Consider the following 19,002-nt stretch of genomic DNA (forward strand, 5'->3'; position numbering starts at 1 on the left):
ATTTATTTGTAAATTTTCTCTAAAAATGTTTTTATTTGTCAAGAATTCAAAAAAAACTTACTAATAAGCCGTTTGTGGCTTCATTCAATTTCAAGGCGGCGAAGTATCTTTACTAATTTATGTTTATTATTTTCAGTTTTATTTTACACACGACCATTAATTGCAAAGTTGTGTACATTTTATAAATGTACTAGCTGACCCAGCAAACATTGTGTTGCCATATAAATAAAAAAAATGTTAAGGGTGAACAACCCTTATCACTTAAGAGATATGAAAAATAGATAGATAGTAGCCAATTCTCAGACTTACTGAATATGCATATAAATTTTGATGAAAATCAGTAAGAGCGTTTCGCAGGAGTACGGTAACTAACATCGTGACATGCGAATTTTATATAATCTTACCGTGGTCTTTTTGAGGATTAATTTCTGGCTATACAAAGATTGTTTATTAAATTATGTTTAGGTTAATTTATTCAATTAAAGAAATTTTAAAATACCGTATACTATCCTATATAAATTTTATGGTAATATTTTTTATTATTTACCACAGATATCGAAGAAAATTTAGAGATTAGGATACAGAATTTCCCATATATCGATTTTATTTTATTAAAATAAACTATAAAAAGTTATATTTTGACTAAAACACACTAATATAAAAATTAAGCAGTGGGATCTTAAACTATAACATACACGTATGAACATCGTGAGCTTCAATAAAATGTCACTTCTGTTCTGTTGATCTATGGTCATAGATCAATGAAAATTTTTCATTGATCTATGACAGTTCAATTCAATCAATGAAAGTTTTTGTCAATGAAAGTGATAAAGACGCAAAATGCATGGTCATGCATTTTGCGTCAAAACATACTTTGTCTCTTTCTGGTTACTCATGTAATCATGGCGGATCGAACACGAAAAATAAACAAAATTTAATAATTTCCCTTCATTTACGTGTGATAGGTGATTCCATGAATCTTGTTTCTTTTTCGAGCATAATTTTTGCATTTATGCATTGCACAAGAAGGCATTTTGAGGCTTAAAATTCAAAATAATGACGTTTAACGTGTTCAGTGACATTAGTGTGTATTACTACGCCGCGCGAGAGCGACTGGAGTCGTTTTAACTCGTTTTACACCACTTGACGTATTTTGTATGTTTTAAGTATTGCCCGCTTATTTTTCTGATAATAAAATGTCTGACCGTGATAATTTAGAGAGTGAAAGTGATCAGCCTTCTGCAAAGAAAGCAAAATCACACTATGACACACCATCAAGTCATCAGTAAGTTAATTATTTTTTTATAATTAAAGTATGCATTTATCTGTGCATTAAGCACGCGTATATTTGGTGTGTTTTGAGCGCCAGCAAATGTAAAATCTACCATCTTGGTAGATTAAAATTCACATAAAAATCATTGCATACAATGTTTTTAAATTATTAATTAATTTTAATGTCATTCTTCTCAGAGAATAAATTTATTAAGACTGACAGAATTGTATTTCAAAATCAGCTGATGGCGTGCAGCGCACGAAAGTTTTTTCTTATTTGTTATAAATATGAACATTAAACAAAAATTAATTAATTTTTCTAATCATAGTGGCATTTATTGTGAAACATTCATTATTGATACTTATAATTTACGATTTTAGTAATATATTGAAATAACTAGCTAAGATTCTTGAGTTTACTAATATATTGGAGCCAATTTTTTTTTTTCTGTATATTTTAATAACATATTTTTTATAAATAATTCAGAACCCAACAATCATCACAGGGGTCACAAAATATTATTATTGAAACTGGACGTCACCAAGATCAGTTAAACACAAGACATACTATTCATGTTATGTAAGATTTTGTAAATCTAATAGTACCAGAATATACTAATTTTGATGTGAAACATCTATAGCCGCACGTAAAACTGATTTCTGGCGTGGCGACGCATGCCACGCACATCGCACGCATACGATGGTATATATATACAGTCTATATACAGTAGTGTGTACGGTGTGGCGACGCGTCGCCATGCGCACTGTGCGATTCACTGTGCGATTCTCTCCATTAAGTAGTCACGCTTTGAAATAAATTCGTAAATTTTTGTATTTAATGAAAATAAATGTTTATTCAATAAATAGTCATCGTTATCTGGATAAAATCGTAATATTTTATTTTATCATTATGACATATTTAGTTCCTATCACAATATGTTCTTTTCTGCATATTACTTGTACAAAATAATGTCGATGTTTCACATCTGCCAGGCGTCCCGTGACGGCTCACATTTTTTTATAATTTAGAAATAGCAAATGAGTATGCAGTCCATCTGATGGTAAATGACCATGGTCATCTGTAATCAACTAGATAAGACCAGATTCCCACCTGAGGTTGTCTGCAAATGCCTTGCTACCGCTTAGGTCTTTTTTTTATAATATAGCAGACGAGCATGCAGTCCACCTGATAGTAAGTGGCTACTGCCGCCCATGGACATCTGTAATCAACCCCAGATAGGATTAGATATCCCTACCTGAGGTCGGCCACAGGTGCGCCGCTACCTCTGAGGACTAAGCTGGAACGCCTCGGAAAAGTATGTCTCCCTTACCACACCCTTCAAAACGGAACACAGCAGCGCCTAACACTGCTGTTATTAGGTAGAAATAGGTGTGACGGTGGTGCCGCCGGAGTCGAACCACAAAGGCTTCTACCACCTTCAAAATCTTCAAAAGTTGAAACGCTTCTGAAACTTTCCTTCGTTACTTAAAGGATGTGGTAGACACAGTTTAACACTACTCTCATTACATAGAAATAATATATGGAGGAGTCGAATCACAAAATATTCTATCACGTTTTGATGTGAAACATCTATAGCCGCACGTAAAAAAGATTTCTGGCGTGGCGACGATTACCTTTAACTACATAGACAAATGTTCTATAAGGGACAGAGCTATTAGAACAATGTGATAAAAAAAGACAACTAGTGTTTGACCTTGCGTTTCAAGTGTACGCAAACGTAAATATTGACCATGGAATATAGTGACCAATGATTACTTCAGTCAAAACGGGACATCGATTTTTTTATGTCAAATACTTTTTACTTGAAAAAATATAGTTAGAAATAATAAAAAACACGATTTATGATAAAATTAACTAAAAAGTAGAAAATAATTTTCAATCTAGGAATCATTTAAGGAAAAGTAAATAGTATAATTGTGCAAAAAATGTGGGGCGCTTTATGAAAACTGATAAATGGAGCACCCCATGTTTTTTTCACAATTATAATATTTACTGTTACTTAATTGACAATGGCAACGGTTCATTTCGGAGATAACGGCACGAAGCATCGAAAAAAGGGACTGTCCCGTTAAAAACGGGACGTATGGACGTATATTTCTCATTGATACTCATGCTTGTCAAAGACAATGAAATAATGGAACAGAAGGTAAAAAATGTCCAGAACTGTCGATAATAGTTTTAGTACATCGTTTACGTAGAAATGTTATAGTACAGTTTAACTAAATAAATTATTATTATATAAATATATAATTTGATGAAAGAATGTATCTATACAGATGTATCGACTGGTTTAAAATATACGATTTAAAAATTGTTTATATTTATTATCGTATATTAGTAAAGATTACTCACTCCTAACAAGAAAATGTACCCAGTTTTGAGAATTGAAATAGTTGCGTAAAAAAGTTTTGCAACGTCTCCGTGCTAAAATGTCCCTAAAATATTTGAAATAATTATTTATCTATTATGTAAATTACGCAGTATTAGTTATTTATTTGTAAATTTTCTCTAAAAATGTTTTTATTTGTCAAGAATTCAAAAAAAACTTACTAATAAGCCGTTTGTGGCTTCATTCAATTTCAAGGCGGCGAAGTATCTTTACTAATTTATGTTTATTATTTTCAGTTTTATTTTACACACGACCATTAATTGCAAAGTTGTGTACATTTTATAAATGTACTAGCTGACCCAGCAAACATTGTGTTGCCATATAAATAAAAAAAAATGTTAAGGGTGAACAACCCTTATCACTTAAGAGATATGAAAAATAGATAGATAGTAGCCAATTCTCAGACTTACTGAATATGCATATAAATTTTGATGAAAATCAGTAAGAGCGTTTCGCAGGAGTACAGTAACTAACATCGTGACATGCGAATTTTATATAATCTTACCGTGGTCTTTTTGAGGATTAATTTCTGGCTATACAAAGATTGTTTATTAAATTATGTTTAGGTTAATTTATTAAATTAAAGAAATTTTAAAATACCGTATACTATCCTATATAAATTTTATGGTAATATTTTTTATTATTTACCACAGATATCGAAGAAAATTTAGAGATTAGGATACAGAATTTCCCATATATCGATTTTATTTTATTAAAATAAACTATAAAAAGTTATATTTTGACTAAAACACACTAATATAAAAATTAAGCAGTGGGATCTTAAACTATAACATAATAATGTCACTTCTGTTCTGTTGATCTATGGTCATAGATCAATGAAAATTTTTTCATTGATCTATGACAGTTCAATTCAATCAATGAAAGTTTTTGTCAATGAAAGTGATAAAGACGCAAAATGCATGGTCATGCATTTTGCGTCTTTATCACTTTCATTGACAAAAACATACTTTGTCTCTTTCTGGTTACTCATGTAATCATGGCGGATCGAACACGAAAAATAAACAAAATTTAATAATTTCTCTTCATTTACGTGTGATAGGTGATTCCATGAATCTTGTTTCTTTTTCGAGCATAATTTTTGCATTTATGCATTGCACAAGAAGGCATTTTGAGGCTTAAAATTCAAAATAATGACGTTTAACGTGTTCAGTGACATTCGTGTGTATTACTACGCCGCGCGAGAGCGACTGGAGTCGTTTTAACTCGTTTTACACCACTTGACGTATTTTGTATGTTTTAAGTATTGCCCGCTTATTTTTCTGATAATAAAATGTCTGACCGTGATAATTTAGAGAGTGAAAGTGATCAGCCTTCTGCAAAGAAAGCAAAATCACACTATGACACACCATCAAGTCATCAGTAAGTTAATTATTTTTTTATAATTAAAGTATGCATTTATCTGTGCATTAAGCACGCGTATATTTGGTGTGTTTTGAGCGCCAGCCAATGTAAAATCTACTATCTTGGTAGATTAAAATTTACATAAAAATCATTGCATACAATGTTTTTAAATTATTAATTAATTTTAATGTCATTCTTCTCAGAGAATAAATTTATTAAGACTGACAGAATTGTATTTCAAAATCAGCTGATGGCGTGCAGCGCACGAAAGTTTTTTCTTATTTGTTATAAATATGAACATTAAAAAATTAATATGTTTTTTTCTGCATATTACCTACTTTTACAAAATAATGTCGATGTTTCACATCTGCCAGGCGTCCCGTGACGGCTCACATTTTTTTTTTATTTACAAAGCAGTAAATAGCTCCTTATGATAGACATATGTGAATATTCGGTCACCCCGAGGGAAATTCCAAGTTCCGTTACTTGATGAAATACTTATTACCATTGGGAAAGGCAAGGTTACATTATAGCTTTTATCTTCACACGTATGACTTGGGAATATGTTACGTAAATATTTATATTTACCGAATTTCCTTTGCCCTTTTCCTTTCATGTGAATGTGGGAAGGAATACGATATGTAGACGCGCGTGGCGGGGTCGGTCTGACACGCAAAGGGTCCCGGGTTCGATCCCCGGCCAGAAAAATATCTTAATGATGAATTTAGATTTCTGTTTCTGGGTCTGACTGTTTGTGTATTTGTCTATGTGTGTGTCCATGGCACCCACGACTCAGGGAATCCTAGTCTGGGACTATGAGTGTAGAAAGCGTATTATGTACAATACGACGTAGGTGATTTTTAATGTACTTCCTGTGCGTTCATTTCATGGAGTTTTCTGATTTAAACTTAAATAACACAGGAGCAGTGTAATAATGATGCCCGTATACCTTCTTGTTAGTAAAATAGTCGTAAGTAAAAGTTAGTTAAGATCCATCTACTCAGCTCTAGAATTTTAGTACAAAAACTCAGATAAACAGATTTTGTCACGATGACGTCATTACCTCATTATTATACCACTATATACAGGCCTCCTCTCAGAATAAGAGATAGCTCTCTGAGATATTTCAGGCATATAAGTTTCCTTACAACGTTTTCATTCACCATTAAAAGGGGTTTTAATTGATTTCTAATATACACATACATACTTTGGAAAATCAAAATTCTGTAAATCGAACCTCAACTCCAAGATTGAGAAGCTGAGTTGAAAACCACTGGGCTACCATTACTTGTTACTTTCAGCGACCTCAAACGATGTTGACAACAAATTTACTTTGAATATAGCATCAATATTACGATACAATATTACAATAAGCATTTACTTTAACATGCTTCAGTTATCGGCTATATAGTCCATTAGGTCCAGATATCAAAGGTCAAACAAATGGGCATCTAAAGCTAAGTACACACGGAGCGGTTTTCAGCCGCTCCTCCGAGAGAATGTAGGTAAAAGCTATCTTATCTTGCCACGCGTGTTCATGCTTTTCACATTCACCTTTTGTATGTGTATTTTTATTTCATACGCATATGGCTCGAGAATTGACATTAGCAAATTAATTAATGGGTGCGTGAGGGGCATGCGTGCGAAAACATGCGTGGCAGGAAAATAACTTCAAAAGATAGTTCCTTATTTCAAGACGCAATGTATGGACTAGTGCGCTATTTTACATGGCTCATTACAAAGACGGACTAGTTGAAGAATCAAATATATCAAACTAGCTGGACCCGGCAAACGTTGTGTTACCATATAAATAAAAAAGTTAAATCTGAACAACCCTTATCAGTAGGTATATGTAGGTAGGTAGGTATGAAAAATAGATAGTAGCCGATTTTCAGACCTACTGAATATGCATATAAAATTTGGTGAAAATCGGTAAAACCGTTTCGGAGGAGTACGGTAACTAACATTGTAACACAAGAACTTTATATATGAGATTAAACCAACTATGCAAGCACATCTACAATCTCTTACTAAACAATCGCATATAACTACGGACTCGTGAGTTTTGAAATAAAACAGCTATCGCGATCGCGGCGGGTGCGTTTAAAAACCGCTCCGTGAGATCGTGCCCTATATGTGACGATGCGCTTCTGCTATAAACATTATCTAGTTTTCCTCCATTGACCTGCTTACACATATGTGGCACAGTTTCGAACTTTCCCTATTAAACTTACTAAGATGAGGTGATGTGTGTTTATGCAATAAAGATGGGAAAATGTAATCTGCGTTCAATTAATTCTACACAACATGTTATTTATTCTGTCTGATACTATATTTCATATTAAAAAGGTATTAAGGAGTATTTGAATGTGGAAGAACTCACTATTGTTTATTTTAAAACTTTATATTATTATTTTTCTCCTGAAGCTTAGGGAACTTTAGGGAAGTTTGAAGGCGGTAGAACCCCTTGTGGTTCGACTCCGGCGGCACCACCGCCACACCTATTTCTACCTAATAACAGCAGTGTTGGACACTGCTGTGTTCCGGTTCAACTTCAATTAGAAACAAAACAAGTTGTAGAATAATTTCGTTTGAGTTCATCTTGTTCCCTATTTCCTTCCGGATATTACAATGAAAGGTCAACAGGCCATCCAATCCACAAGTTGCGCTGCAAATTAGTTTCGCAACTGACCCGCTTTACTTGTGTGACACACTTCTGAGCGAACTGTAATCAGTCAGGCACTTACAAAGGGTTTTAATTACTGTATTTTAAAAGAGAATTCCATTTTTCGTGTTACAATTTAAAAAAAAAACTTTTGTCGGTGGTAAAACCCTTTGTGGTTTGAGTCCGGCGGCACCACCGCCACACCTTTTTCTATCTAATACCAGCAGTCGTAAGCGCTGCTGTGTTGCTGTTTGAAGGGTGTGGTAATAGAGACCACACCCGTATTAGAAACAATTTATGATGACACTATTCATGAGCAGTGAACATTGAACCTACAGGAATATTCGTCCTGACATATTTGAAACGCCATGAAACCATAGAAAATAACAAAACTAGTTAATTTCTATTGTAGATCTTCTATTAAGGATGTTGAAAATTGATATTACAATAGGTAATATGATAAAGATATAAATTTTCTCCGTTTACATTTTATTGGCTTCCTCAAAGGCAAGGTAGCGAACAATAAAAATGGACCAGAAAATATATTAAAATATCACACTGCTTACTTAAACTTATTTGCTATAACAAAAAGAAACAACGCATAAAATAAAACATTAATTAAAAATAACTTCTAATTGCAAGTAACAAGAGAATGCCAATGGAAAGTTTGAAATGGAAACAAAAGATTACTTTTTCATTGCGAAAATAAGCGGCAGACCTGTTTATTTCTCTGGCTCATTAGTCGCAGGAAATCACAATACTCGTTTATATAGCGAGAAGATTTAAACGGAAATTACGTCAAGAACGGACATAGATGAAAATACTCTAAGGATTATTTGTTAGAAATAAATATTTTAGTCTAATGACAAATGTAAGCGTCTATTTTTGGGTGTCTATTTTTACGTATATCCAAGAATTGAAACTAAAAAATCGCTTTCTATACCAACTCGTATCCTCACACTAGGACTTTTCCTATTCGTGATTGCAATGGACACACCTATTCCTAGACCAGAGAAGTCGGGAACGAACTTATACCCTTAGTATGAGTTTTTACGTATTTAGAAAATGACTGTTTTTGTATTTGTTTACGTATTTCCCATACATTTCCAATTAGTTGTGATACAGTCCGCTAGGGGCGCTGATTGGAAATGTATGGGCAAATACGTAAACAAATACAAAAACAGTATTTTTTTGTAAAAACGTAAAAACTCATACTAAGGGTACATTTGGTGTGGTGGAGTGGTACCTCAGGTGTACCGGTGGTGGAGTGGAGTGTACCTAACACATCTACACAAGATTTTTTCATATTTCTAAGAAATTTGTTCACTTACATAAATGATTCATAATAATTTATTTGAAGACGTGAATCAGTGTTTCTCAAAGAGAAGGATAACGCCCTCTCGTAGGCACTAGAAGCCTACAGGTAGGCGGCGAAGAGTGGTTGACTTGATTTTACCAAATATACCTTATGTGGAGCGCTGACCTCTACTTGCGAGGACTCTTTTACCATCCAGGAAGTAGATGTTTTTCGTATACTTATTTCTAAGACATTGACATAGTGAATTTATTTTTTATTGCCTTTTTCCAACCATTATTGTCCCACTGCTGGGCACATGTATCCTCTCAGAGTGTGAGGGATTTAGCCCATAGCATTGACCTGACTGGAGCTCTAGAAAATACTTGACTCTAAAATTGCACGTTACATGAAATAAGTTTAAAAGCCTTTAGCGAGAAATAACAAAGGTTGTAAAGTAAAGCATTTTCACTCCCTACACCGTAAAATTAAAGCGAGCGGTAAGGTTTCTATTGTTGTAGGCCCTTGTTTTTAATTTACCACGGAACGCAAGAAGCGGGATAGAAAATAAACATTAGGTGGAGCGTTTACCTCTATTTGCCTTTTACTATCCAGAAATAGGATGTTTTCGTATAGGTACTTATTTCAAACACAGGCTATTGTCATACGGAATTTCTTTTTTTCATTGGCCTTTTTGGACTCCTCAACCATTATTGCCCCCACTGCTGGGCACGTGTAATCTCTCAGAAGGAGAGGGAGTTGACTTGACCGGAGCTTTAGAAAATACTTGACTCTTAATTTGCACGTTATACAAATAATAAGTTTATAGGTTATATAATAATTATAGGTTATATAAATAAGTTTAAAAGCCTCCAGCGAGAACTAACAAAGGTTGTAAAGCATTTTCACTCTACACCGTAAAATTAAAGCGAGCGGTAAGGTTCCTATTGTTTTAGGCTCTTGTTTTTAATTTACCACGGAACGCAAGAAGCGGGATAGAAAACAAACTTTACGGGTCCGTGGTTGTGTATTTAAGAAGTAATTAGTCGCTTCAGAGAACCCTTTGAATAAATATTATCTCTTTAAATCCAATTTAATGAATAAACGGCGATTGCGTAAATGTATTATACGAGAATATACGAGTAGATTCATTTTCAATCAACTTTAAATAACTAGACAAATAATATAATATAATAAAACCATCACTAAACTACCCTTGCGACATGTGGCAGACCCAGCATGGTTTGATCAGGGGTTCTATCGAAAGATTTATTCTAAGTGCAGCAGTTTTAGCCTTTCCGTGAAAATCGTCTTTGTCCTGGCAATGCATTTGTGATCGGTTTCAGATGAATGTTTATAGGGAGTTGGTTAGAGATGCACATGAAGTGACGACTCACCATCGGGTAGCATGATCCTTTACTATTTCCATATTGTAAAAAAACAAGAATGACACTAAATATCAACTTAGACCTCAGAGTTAGCAAGACTTTAGTCGACCTGAATAAGACTCCAATCCTGTTTGGAGTCAATTACAGATGTTAATGAGAAGTAGTGGTCTCATCCAATCAGGTTGACTGCACACGGCATTTGTTACTTTTGTGTTATAAAAAATGTTATCATTATTTTCTTACCTCGTTAACACCACGGACAATAGCCCTCATAGTCGCGTTTCTCGGTCCATCGACGGTCCTTCCATCGTCAGTTGGACCCCACGAAGCGCTGTAGATGTGGATCTTATGAGGCTCGTGGCCCATGGAGTTCGCTTCGATCAGATCCGTCATGTAGGGCTGGTCCAACATTCTTATACCTGATAAATAATAATATTTATTTGAGTATATTACTTTCACTTCATTGTCGCAGGTCACTATCTTACTAGGACGCTATGGTCACGTGGTATCCGAACAACAGATATGGAAAATTATGGTGAAGCCAGTTATGTTCGACCGGGTAGGAACCACCGGCAAATCCATTTCTAGCGTGAAACAGTTCTGTGTTTCAGTGAAAGGGTGTGGATACCAGCTCTGGCAACACATCTGTGATCACCTTCAGTATCTCTCTTATAAGAAGGTAGTCACTAATTAACTACTTAACTGTTAGGCGGACTACAACTTTTTTTGTTACTTATTTTGATCTTCCAAAAAACATAAAACTACAAAAATATAAAGGTATATTTACGAAATGCATTAAGTCTATAAAGTATGTTTCTGAGAAGATTTTTACTTTCGTAACACTTTTATTACATGTTATTTACTATATTCTAGACAGCCATAACAATAAACAAGAACTTACGCAAAAATAAGACAAAAAAGAAACATGATATATTATTCCTTATAATAAGTATATTATACCACTAGAGTGGGTGTTAAATTTGCCTCTCTAAATCTCGTTTATTCCGAGAGTAAATGAGGAAAATTCCACATAAATCTCTCCAAAAATCTTGGGTTAGATTGAAATAAGTAGGAACAATGTTACCGGCTGTTTAGTTGATATTACAATTGGATGTCTACCGCTCGGCCACGGACTTGTGCTTAGCGACACACGACGCGACAAGTGACGCAGCAAATGACGCGACTAGTGGTAGAATATTTAGTTCTTCATTTGTTTCGGACCGCACACCGCTGTCGCGTGTCGCGGTGAGAGTATTTTACGAAGTATGTTTTTTCAAAGTTTGTGCTCCGGTGCGATATGCGCCTATTCTACTCGTATCAATGTCTGCCCTGAGAGTTCTTTAAAGAATTTCTCCAAGGTGAAGTCTACCGATCCGATTATAGCCTGAGCCCCTCTCACATCGAGAGGAGACCAAAGGGACAATAAACGTTGAATTGACGTCCATTCATTTCATTTAGAAAATTCTCATTTACGTTCGAAGGACACGGGCTGGTCTTTTAAGTTCACCCAGAAGTATATAAATGTCCATGTTTTCTCATTATCGTGAAAAAACGTGCTTCAATTATCGTTGTGTAACGGATGAAATTAGCATTTTTCCGACCATAGTAAAGCATTTTTCCGACCATGGTAAACGAATTAAAATTCATGTGTAAATTCCTTAAAATATTGTCAACCCTTTTCAATGTTGGCTATCTGCAGCGCCTTTTAATGAGTTTTTAAATTGCTTTGCAAATGTGTTGACTAAGATTTTAATTACAATTTTGTTCTTATTTACAAGTACTTCGAAAAATATGCAAATAACGAATGTTACTGCTTAAGGAGTGAATAATAACTCATGTTTGTCAAGTAATACAGTTTCATAAACTTCTTCACATGAAATAATACCAGGATTCGAATATTTATGTACATATTTTTATTTACAAACGAGTATCTATCTATCGGGTAGTAAGTGATCTGCTGTAAATTGACATCGGGAATCAATCCTAAGTAATATTAAGCCCTACCTAAGGTCAGTCACAATAACGTTCCTATTCTTGAGAAAAGCCTCGTATCACATAGCCACACCGTTCAAACCTGACCACAGAAGCGCTTAACACTGCTGTTATAACGCAGAAATAGGTGTGGCGGTGGTACCACGTAAGGTTTAATTACCTATTATTAGTCTATGTTTAGTAAAACATAGATTTAGAATATACCAAAAACAATGGAATAAATCTCAAACACTAAATTTTGTAGAAAATGGACTAGAAATAGTGGAATGGCCAAGCGATAACTCCAAATGGCGTTCCAATAAATTTCTCACATTTCCAAATCGAATATAAATTCTGTTACAGCAGTAATAAACTAAAGGTTTCCACTATATAAATCTTATGAATTGAGTCAATATATTTTTATTTATACTCATAGTCTTGAAGTTTTTCTATGAACCCAGTTATACAAAATTTGACCACTTAATTTCGGGGACCAACGTTCGAATTTCGAGGATACACAAACCAGTTGAAGTTATGTCCGTTTAAGCCATAACTTTTATTATTTGATTTAAATCATCAGCTTACGGAAAGTTTTAATACAGAAGTAATCAACCTGATGGTTAGTAGCTACTACTACAACCCATAATAATCTGAAATCAACCGCAATCCGCAACCGCAACCGGATCGGGCTCTGCCCTAGGGGAGCGTTCGCTCCTCCCACAACATCTGGTGATTACGACGGTATGCGACCACACATACCGCCGTCCTTCCCGGGGTCGCTCGCTGGACGGTTCGAGCTCCCACTCTTGCCGCCCGCAACCCCGGAAGCCCCCTTTTAGTCGCACTGTCTTACGAACCTCTGATATGTACCTACGAGTATGTCTCTCTTACCATTTAACACAGCAGCGCTTTATTATCAGAAATAGATGTGGCGGTGGTGCCTCCCGCGCCAAACCTTAAACGTCATAGTAAACTAATAATAGGCCTGCCACGCCCTTTTAACGGGGCGGTAGGCCTATTTTAGTAGCTGATACCTGACCACATTTTGAATCTCACAGAAAAAAGTTCAAACATGTCGTTAAACAAACGCTATGTAAAAAAGCGTACTATAAACTAAGTGATTATTTGACTGACAAAACGGTGTGGTCTGAAGTAGTTCCAGCTCCACATGTACCATTAGGTTAAGTTTAACATTGTAAAAAACATTTTTTTAAAGATGTGTGTTATGGAGTTTCTTTCGTCGCTCCTTCTCCATAACGAAACACCTTGTGAAGTGGTGGTAGTTGTATTGACATTCAAAAAGTGCTCTGTCAAGAACCTATTTATAATTAAAAAAAAGATTTGATTTGATTTGATAACCGCAATCGACCTGTTGAGTTGCAGCACCATACATAAGTGATATTTTCAACCGCAGTCAACAGAGTAATTTCTTAGATAAGTGTTTCCGACACACTTTCGATAGGGAAATGAGAACTTGCGGTCGAGCTCCAAACACATTTGCATCGGGGTTGCAAACTAGATATAACTATGTTACGCCATTGTTTGTTGCAAGATGAAACATGTTGCAGTTTAAAACTAAGTTACGTACATAGCTACTCCGACGGTAACAGTATGTATTTGCGTATCTTTACATACATGAGTAATAATTACTTTAAGTTATTAAATAGGTATAATCCGCGCCAAACTGCTAGTCCGCTCTAAAGTTGTTGCAAGTGTAGTCATACAATTTGCTATGGCGACGCGTCTCAATTCTATATTCAAAGCGGACTAGCAGTTTGGCGCGGACTATACTCGTACTTTATAAACAGGCAGATGGACACAAATAAAAGGCAACACTTAATAAAATCGTTTTTGTAAATATAAGCTTAAAATGCTAAATTATTTAGATATCACGGGCAAACACTATTATATGATACAATATATCAATTCCAAGATTTGAAATATCATAAATATCTACAATTCTAGCACTAACTGTCTAAAACCCATTATGCCTTAAAACGGTACGTATGTGCATTATTAATATGTAATTTTAATTGGAAACTTTAAAAACGTATGGAGTTCTAAGATAGGATTTAAGGAAATTCCTTACCTTATGGACCTAATTATTGGATGCAAAATAATTATGTACCATGTTGAGGCATAGACAATGCTAGGCGCTTTGTTAAGGGGAAGTCAATAAGGAATGACGTAGTAAAAAAGGGGCGACTAATCTTACCTAACTTGAGCCATTAATTGTACCGTGTTTTAGAAAATAAATAATATATTTTTTTTATTTTATTCTATTGTAGTTATTCAAATTTCGGTAAAATATATCTTTTTTAAATATGGTTTATTCTTAATTGGTTATCTGTACCTCCTAACCCCACCATATATACTCATACTAGCTGACCTGCCAAACGTTGTGTTGCCATATAAATAAAACATTTTAAGGGTGAACAACCATTATCACTTAGGGGTATGAAAAATAGAAAATAGCCGATTCTCAGACCTACTGAATATGCATATAAAATTTGGTAAACTAACATTGTGTCATGGTAACTAACATGGTAACTAACATTGTGACACGAAAATTTTATATACTCATATATACATACATAGGTATATAAAAGACATAAAATTGGCACAGTCCGCTTTCATTTCCGTGTGCCAAATGATACTTGTGTTGTTTTGCAATTAACGTAATTAAGTAGGTTGGCAATCAGCCTACGACCTCATTAGCCGAAATTGGATTGCAAATACTATACATTTTAACCTCCTGGGACCCAGGAGAAAAAGTTGTTAGGAATTTGAATTAAATTTATCCTGACCAATACAATAGGTAACAGAATTACAGGAAAAAATATAACAAAAAATGTAAGTCGGAAAATATGGATTTTCTCAATGTCATATATATAACACGTGAGTTCCCAATTACAACTATTATTTGTGTCATATATATATGAAATAGAACATTAATCATATATATTAATGTAAAATTTTGGTAATATGAGAAATGTATTGTAAAAAAATACTGTCTGTGTCTCAATTTAAAAAAATGATTCTCACAATCACATTAACACAGCAGTAAACTTAACTGTCTGTTGTCTTGTATATTTTTTCTAACATATATCACAGTCATCAAATAAACTTAAAATATGTTCCGTTATAAAGTCACAGTACACAGATTATATAAATATTTTTTTAAAGTAAAAATAATACTATTTAATAAATTTGCGGTACGTTCTTATTATGACACAATTGATAACTGAACACAAAATATGGTTACAAAAAGTATAAATTGGTGATTAAAATATTTTTTTTTGTTGAATTATAAGAAACAATTATGTTTTATTGAAATATATATTGCATTTAATACAATATGCTCTTGTAGTTGCTGTATTTTGGTTTTCTGCATTTATTTGGAACGTTGGAGTAATGGACTAAATTATGTACTTTATGATAACGGAAACTTTCGGTTGACATGGGTTTTATTTTAGCCTTCTATTAATATGTCTTCGTCTTCGAACTGCCAATCGAACTCGAATTACTGTCAGATTCAGTGTAATGACACAGTCCAGTGTGTTTGTTGTCCAACCACCATGTGAGAACTATTTATCCTAGCTAATGATTTCGATATTCCCGTCGCTTTTTTCATTAGAAAACTCGCAGGTCTTTGCAAATCTGTTTTTGTTGAATAGTTATCGTTATATGAAAACCTCCTTTCAAAAAGTCTTCCAATTTTGTATTAGTGAAATAATGAACACAATAAAAATGTTAATCTGATATAAGTATTTCGCAAATTTTGCGGACTGCTGATTCACCCAAAGTAAATCCTTAAGGCTCTAGGATGGCCCCTTCCATTAATTATAATTGAGGACCCGATAAAAATATCAAAACCTGCACAACTTTCTACTTCAATAAATCGAATTCGAATTCTAATTCGAGAAACCAGAATACAGGTCATTTTTGCCATCATGACATTGTAATGTTACGTCTTCTAGGTCATCTTCATCAGTTAAGTCTAGCTTTGAGTCGTCTAGCATAGCGGATATTTCGTAATTGCGTAAGCTCGTAATAACAAACAAGAATAACATTAAAATATGAAGTTCGAGAAAGAAAAATGTTTATGTCATATGAGTATTACACTGGGACTCTTCCATTCACAGTAGTAATTGGGAACTCATGTGGTACCAGTATGACATAAAACTTTCATCCGATATTTCATAATTTTTAATGTAACCTACAAGCATTGCAGACTCATATTTAGTAAAAATGATTTATTATAAACGATAAAAATTACATATTTTTTATAAAAACATCGATATTTGAACAAAAATCTCAAATTCACTTACTACTTGTTACCGACCGTGACGCCATCGTTTGGTTAAAATTCACAATGCAATAAAATAGTATCATCCTATCAGCTAATCACAAATTTAAATGGTGGACCAACATGTTATCTATTGAATAAAACTAAAAGATCTCGTAAATATTGACAGATGGTGCTGTTACATTTTTTTCTTTTCTATGTAATATATATATGACGAAAGATCCCAGGAGGTTAAAATACTTATAAGTTCTAACTTAAAAAATAAACGTTTTAATAAATGGGTTTACTTTTAGCGCGATTAAAAAACTTGTATAAGTTAGTTCTAAGTTTTTTTTAAATCTTAATAACTGAGTTTAGTTTTAAACTTTAGCGCATCTTAAAACACTCTATAAGTTATAACTTTCTTCTTTAAAACATTTTAACAAATGAGTTTAGTTTTAGCCTTTGACGAACATAGCTCTTGTGCTTGTAGAAATCTTAACTCAACTACAAAGTTAATGAACGTAAGGTGTACTTGTTGTGGGATGGGTGACTATCAGTAGGTAAATAGCAGGAGCGGTTTTGTACTTTGCTTCGAATTGAGACTTTAGGAGCACGGCCGCTCCCCGGGCATTATCACCTAGCCTAGTGGAAGATCTCCCGTTGCCAAAGGGTTTTAACAATTACATAATGCGTCAGAATCCTCCATGCCTCCCCCAATAGTAATGAGAAACTCGTACCGAACAGTAGGACAACTAAATTATTTATTAATGCCAATCTTTTAAATAAATATTTCATAGAATCGCATGAACAATGATACCTATTAAGAGTCTATTTTCTTCGTATTTCACGTAACATATAAATAACTGAGATCCTGAAACAATGACGCCCCATCCGCAAATACCCATTAGTTTGATTGACAACATAATTGACGAGCCCATAATAGCGACATTTGGCCTTTAGTGTCTATTCACATATACCACAACCATAACTGCGTGGGCGGGCTTTTTGCTAAAATAGTCTTATACCCAGAGGCCACATTTTGCCGTACAAATCTAGGGTGTGGATGATATCCACCAGATCGTAACAGTAACGCAATTATAAATGACACTGTGTGTGAGAAGCCAACCATGAGGAGGTCTTAGGTTCAACTCTCAGGCACTGTACACCTTTCAAAGCCATGTGCATGTTACAAATTAATTATCACTTGTTTATAAGGCAAAAGAAAACATCGTGCGGAAAACTGCATGCCTGTAAGTTCAAAAAAGTTCTGAATAGTATGTGAATTCCACCAATTCACACTTGGCCAGCGCGGTGGCTATGGCCTAAATCCCTCTTACTCTGAGAGACCCATACCCAGCAGTGGGACAGTAATGGGTTGAGACGTATGGTACATGTGAATAGGTACTGAATGTCTATGTCGGATTGTGATTAATAGCTCTTGCCTTTCCATCTGTCATGGACCTTCGCTTTGTATCTTGCGAATGTGAAATGTGAAATATTTCTGAAAATATTCGACTTATACGAGCTATCTCGACAATCCAGACGGATTCCCGCGGGAACATCGCACGTATTTCGGTGTTGAAGCACGCGTGCTTTGAGAAATATTTCATGAAAAAGGTCAAAGGTTAACCTTTGTAGCACCTTTAAGGTATTTGTACCTTGAATGGAGTGTATTTTATATTACGAGGCGTTCAAACTTATTACTCCTGAAGGTGCAATGTTTGGTTATAGATGTCAATGAACGGTAGATATTCTAGTAAATTAAAAGACATTTGAGCTTTTCGACATAGGTAAGATATAATATTAAAATAACCTTTTATTTGAAAATTTCATATTACATTATAAAGCTTTCCACAGAAAATTTTCAAAATTTCTACACCACAGAATACATTTAAAGATTATTAATTATTATACCGTATCTTCTGCATCACAAAATACGTAGAGCGATGGTAACTACTTGAAAATGAAAGAACACTCCGTATTTACACGTATATTTGTCAGTGAGTAACTCCGTTTTTCAGTAGAAAGAGATCAACATACATTCTTATCTTACCCTGCATGTATGAAAGAATGACATAAAATACCGAAAGCTTTTTAGTTGATTTTATCATAAAAGCGTGTTTTTTAGTCTTTTTTTAACTAGATTTATTTTATTTAACACAGATTATTTAACGAGAACCGTAACCTGCACTTAATTGGATCGAAGTTTCGAGCTTTCCATAAATTTGATCACAGATACAATCGTACAGTGATTTCTTAATGGTAAGTGACTACTGTCGCCAATGGACATTCATAATGAACCTCAGTTAAGATTAGATTCCTACTTTCGGTCACTGACGCGCCGCTAT

The 19,002-nt window shown here is 34.3% G+C and overlaps 1 protein-coding gene across 1 annotated transcript in view; it reads right to left on the reverse strand.

The window, feature by feature from the left end:
• Positions 1-19,002, reverse strand: part of amon (prohormone processing protease amontillado) — a 110,000-nt gene that overhangs the window by 12,991 nt on the left and 78,007 nt on the right. The window contains exon 7 of the mRNA XM_073074001.1: positions 10,636-10,811. Coding sequence (XP_072930102.1) covers positions 10,636-10,811 — 176 coding nt within the window. The remainder of the gene's footprint in view (positions 1-10,635; positions 10,812-19,002) is intronic.

The sequence above is a fragment of the Epargyreus clarus genome, unplaced genomic scaffold (assembly GCF_041222505.1).
Source record: "Epargyreus clarus isolate Ecla_fem2 unplaced genomic scaffold, WU_Ecla_fem_2.2 ptg000006l, whole genome shotgun sequence".
Lineage (NCBI taxonomy): Eukaryota > Metazoa > Arthropoda > Insecta > Lepidoptera > Hesperiidae > Epargyreus > Epargyreus clarus.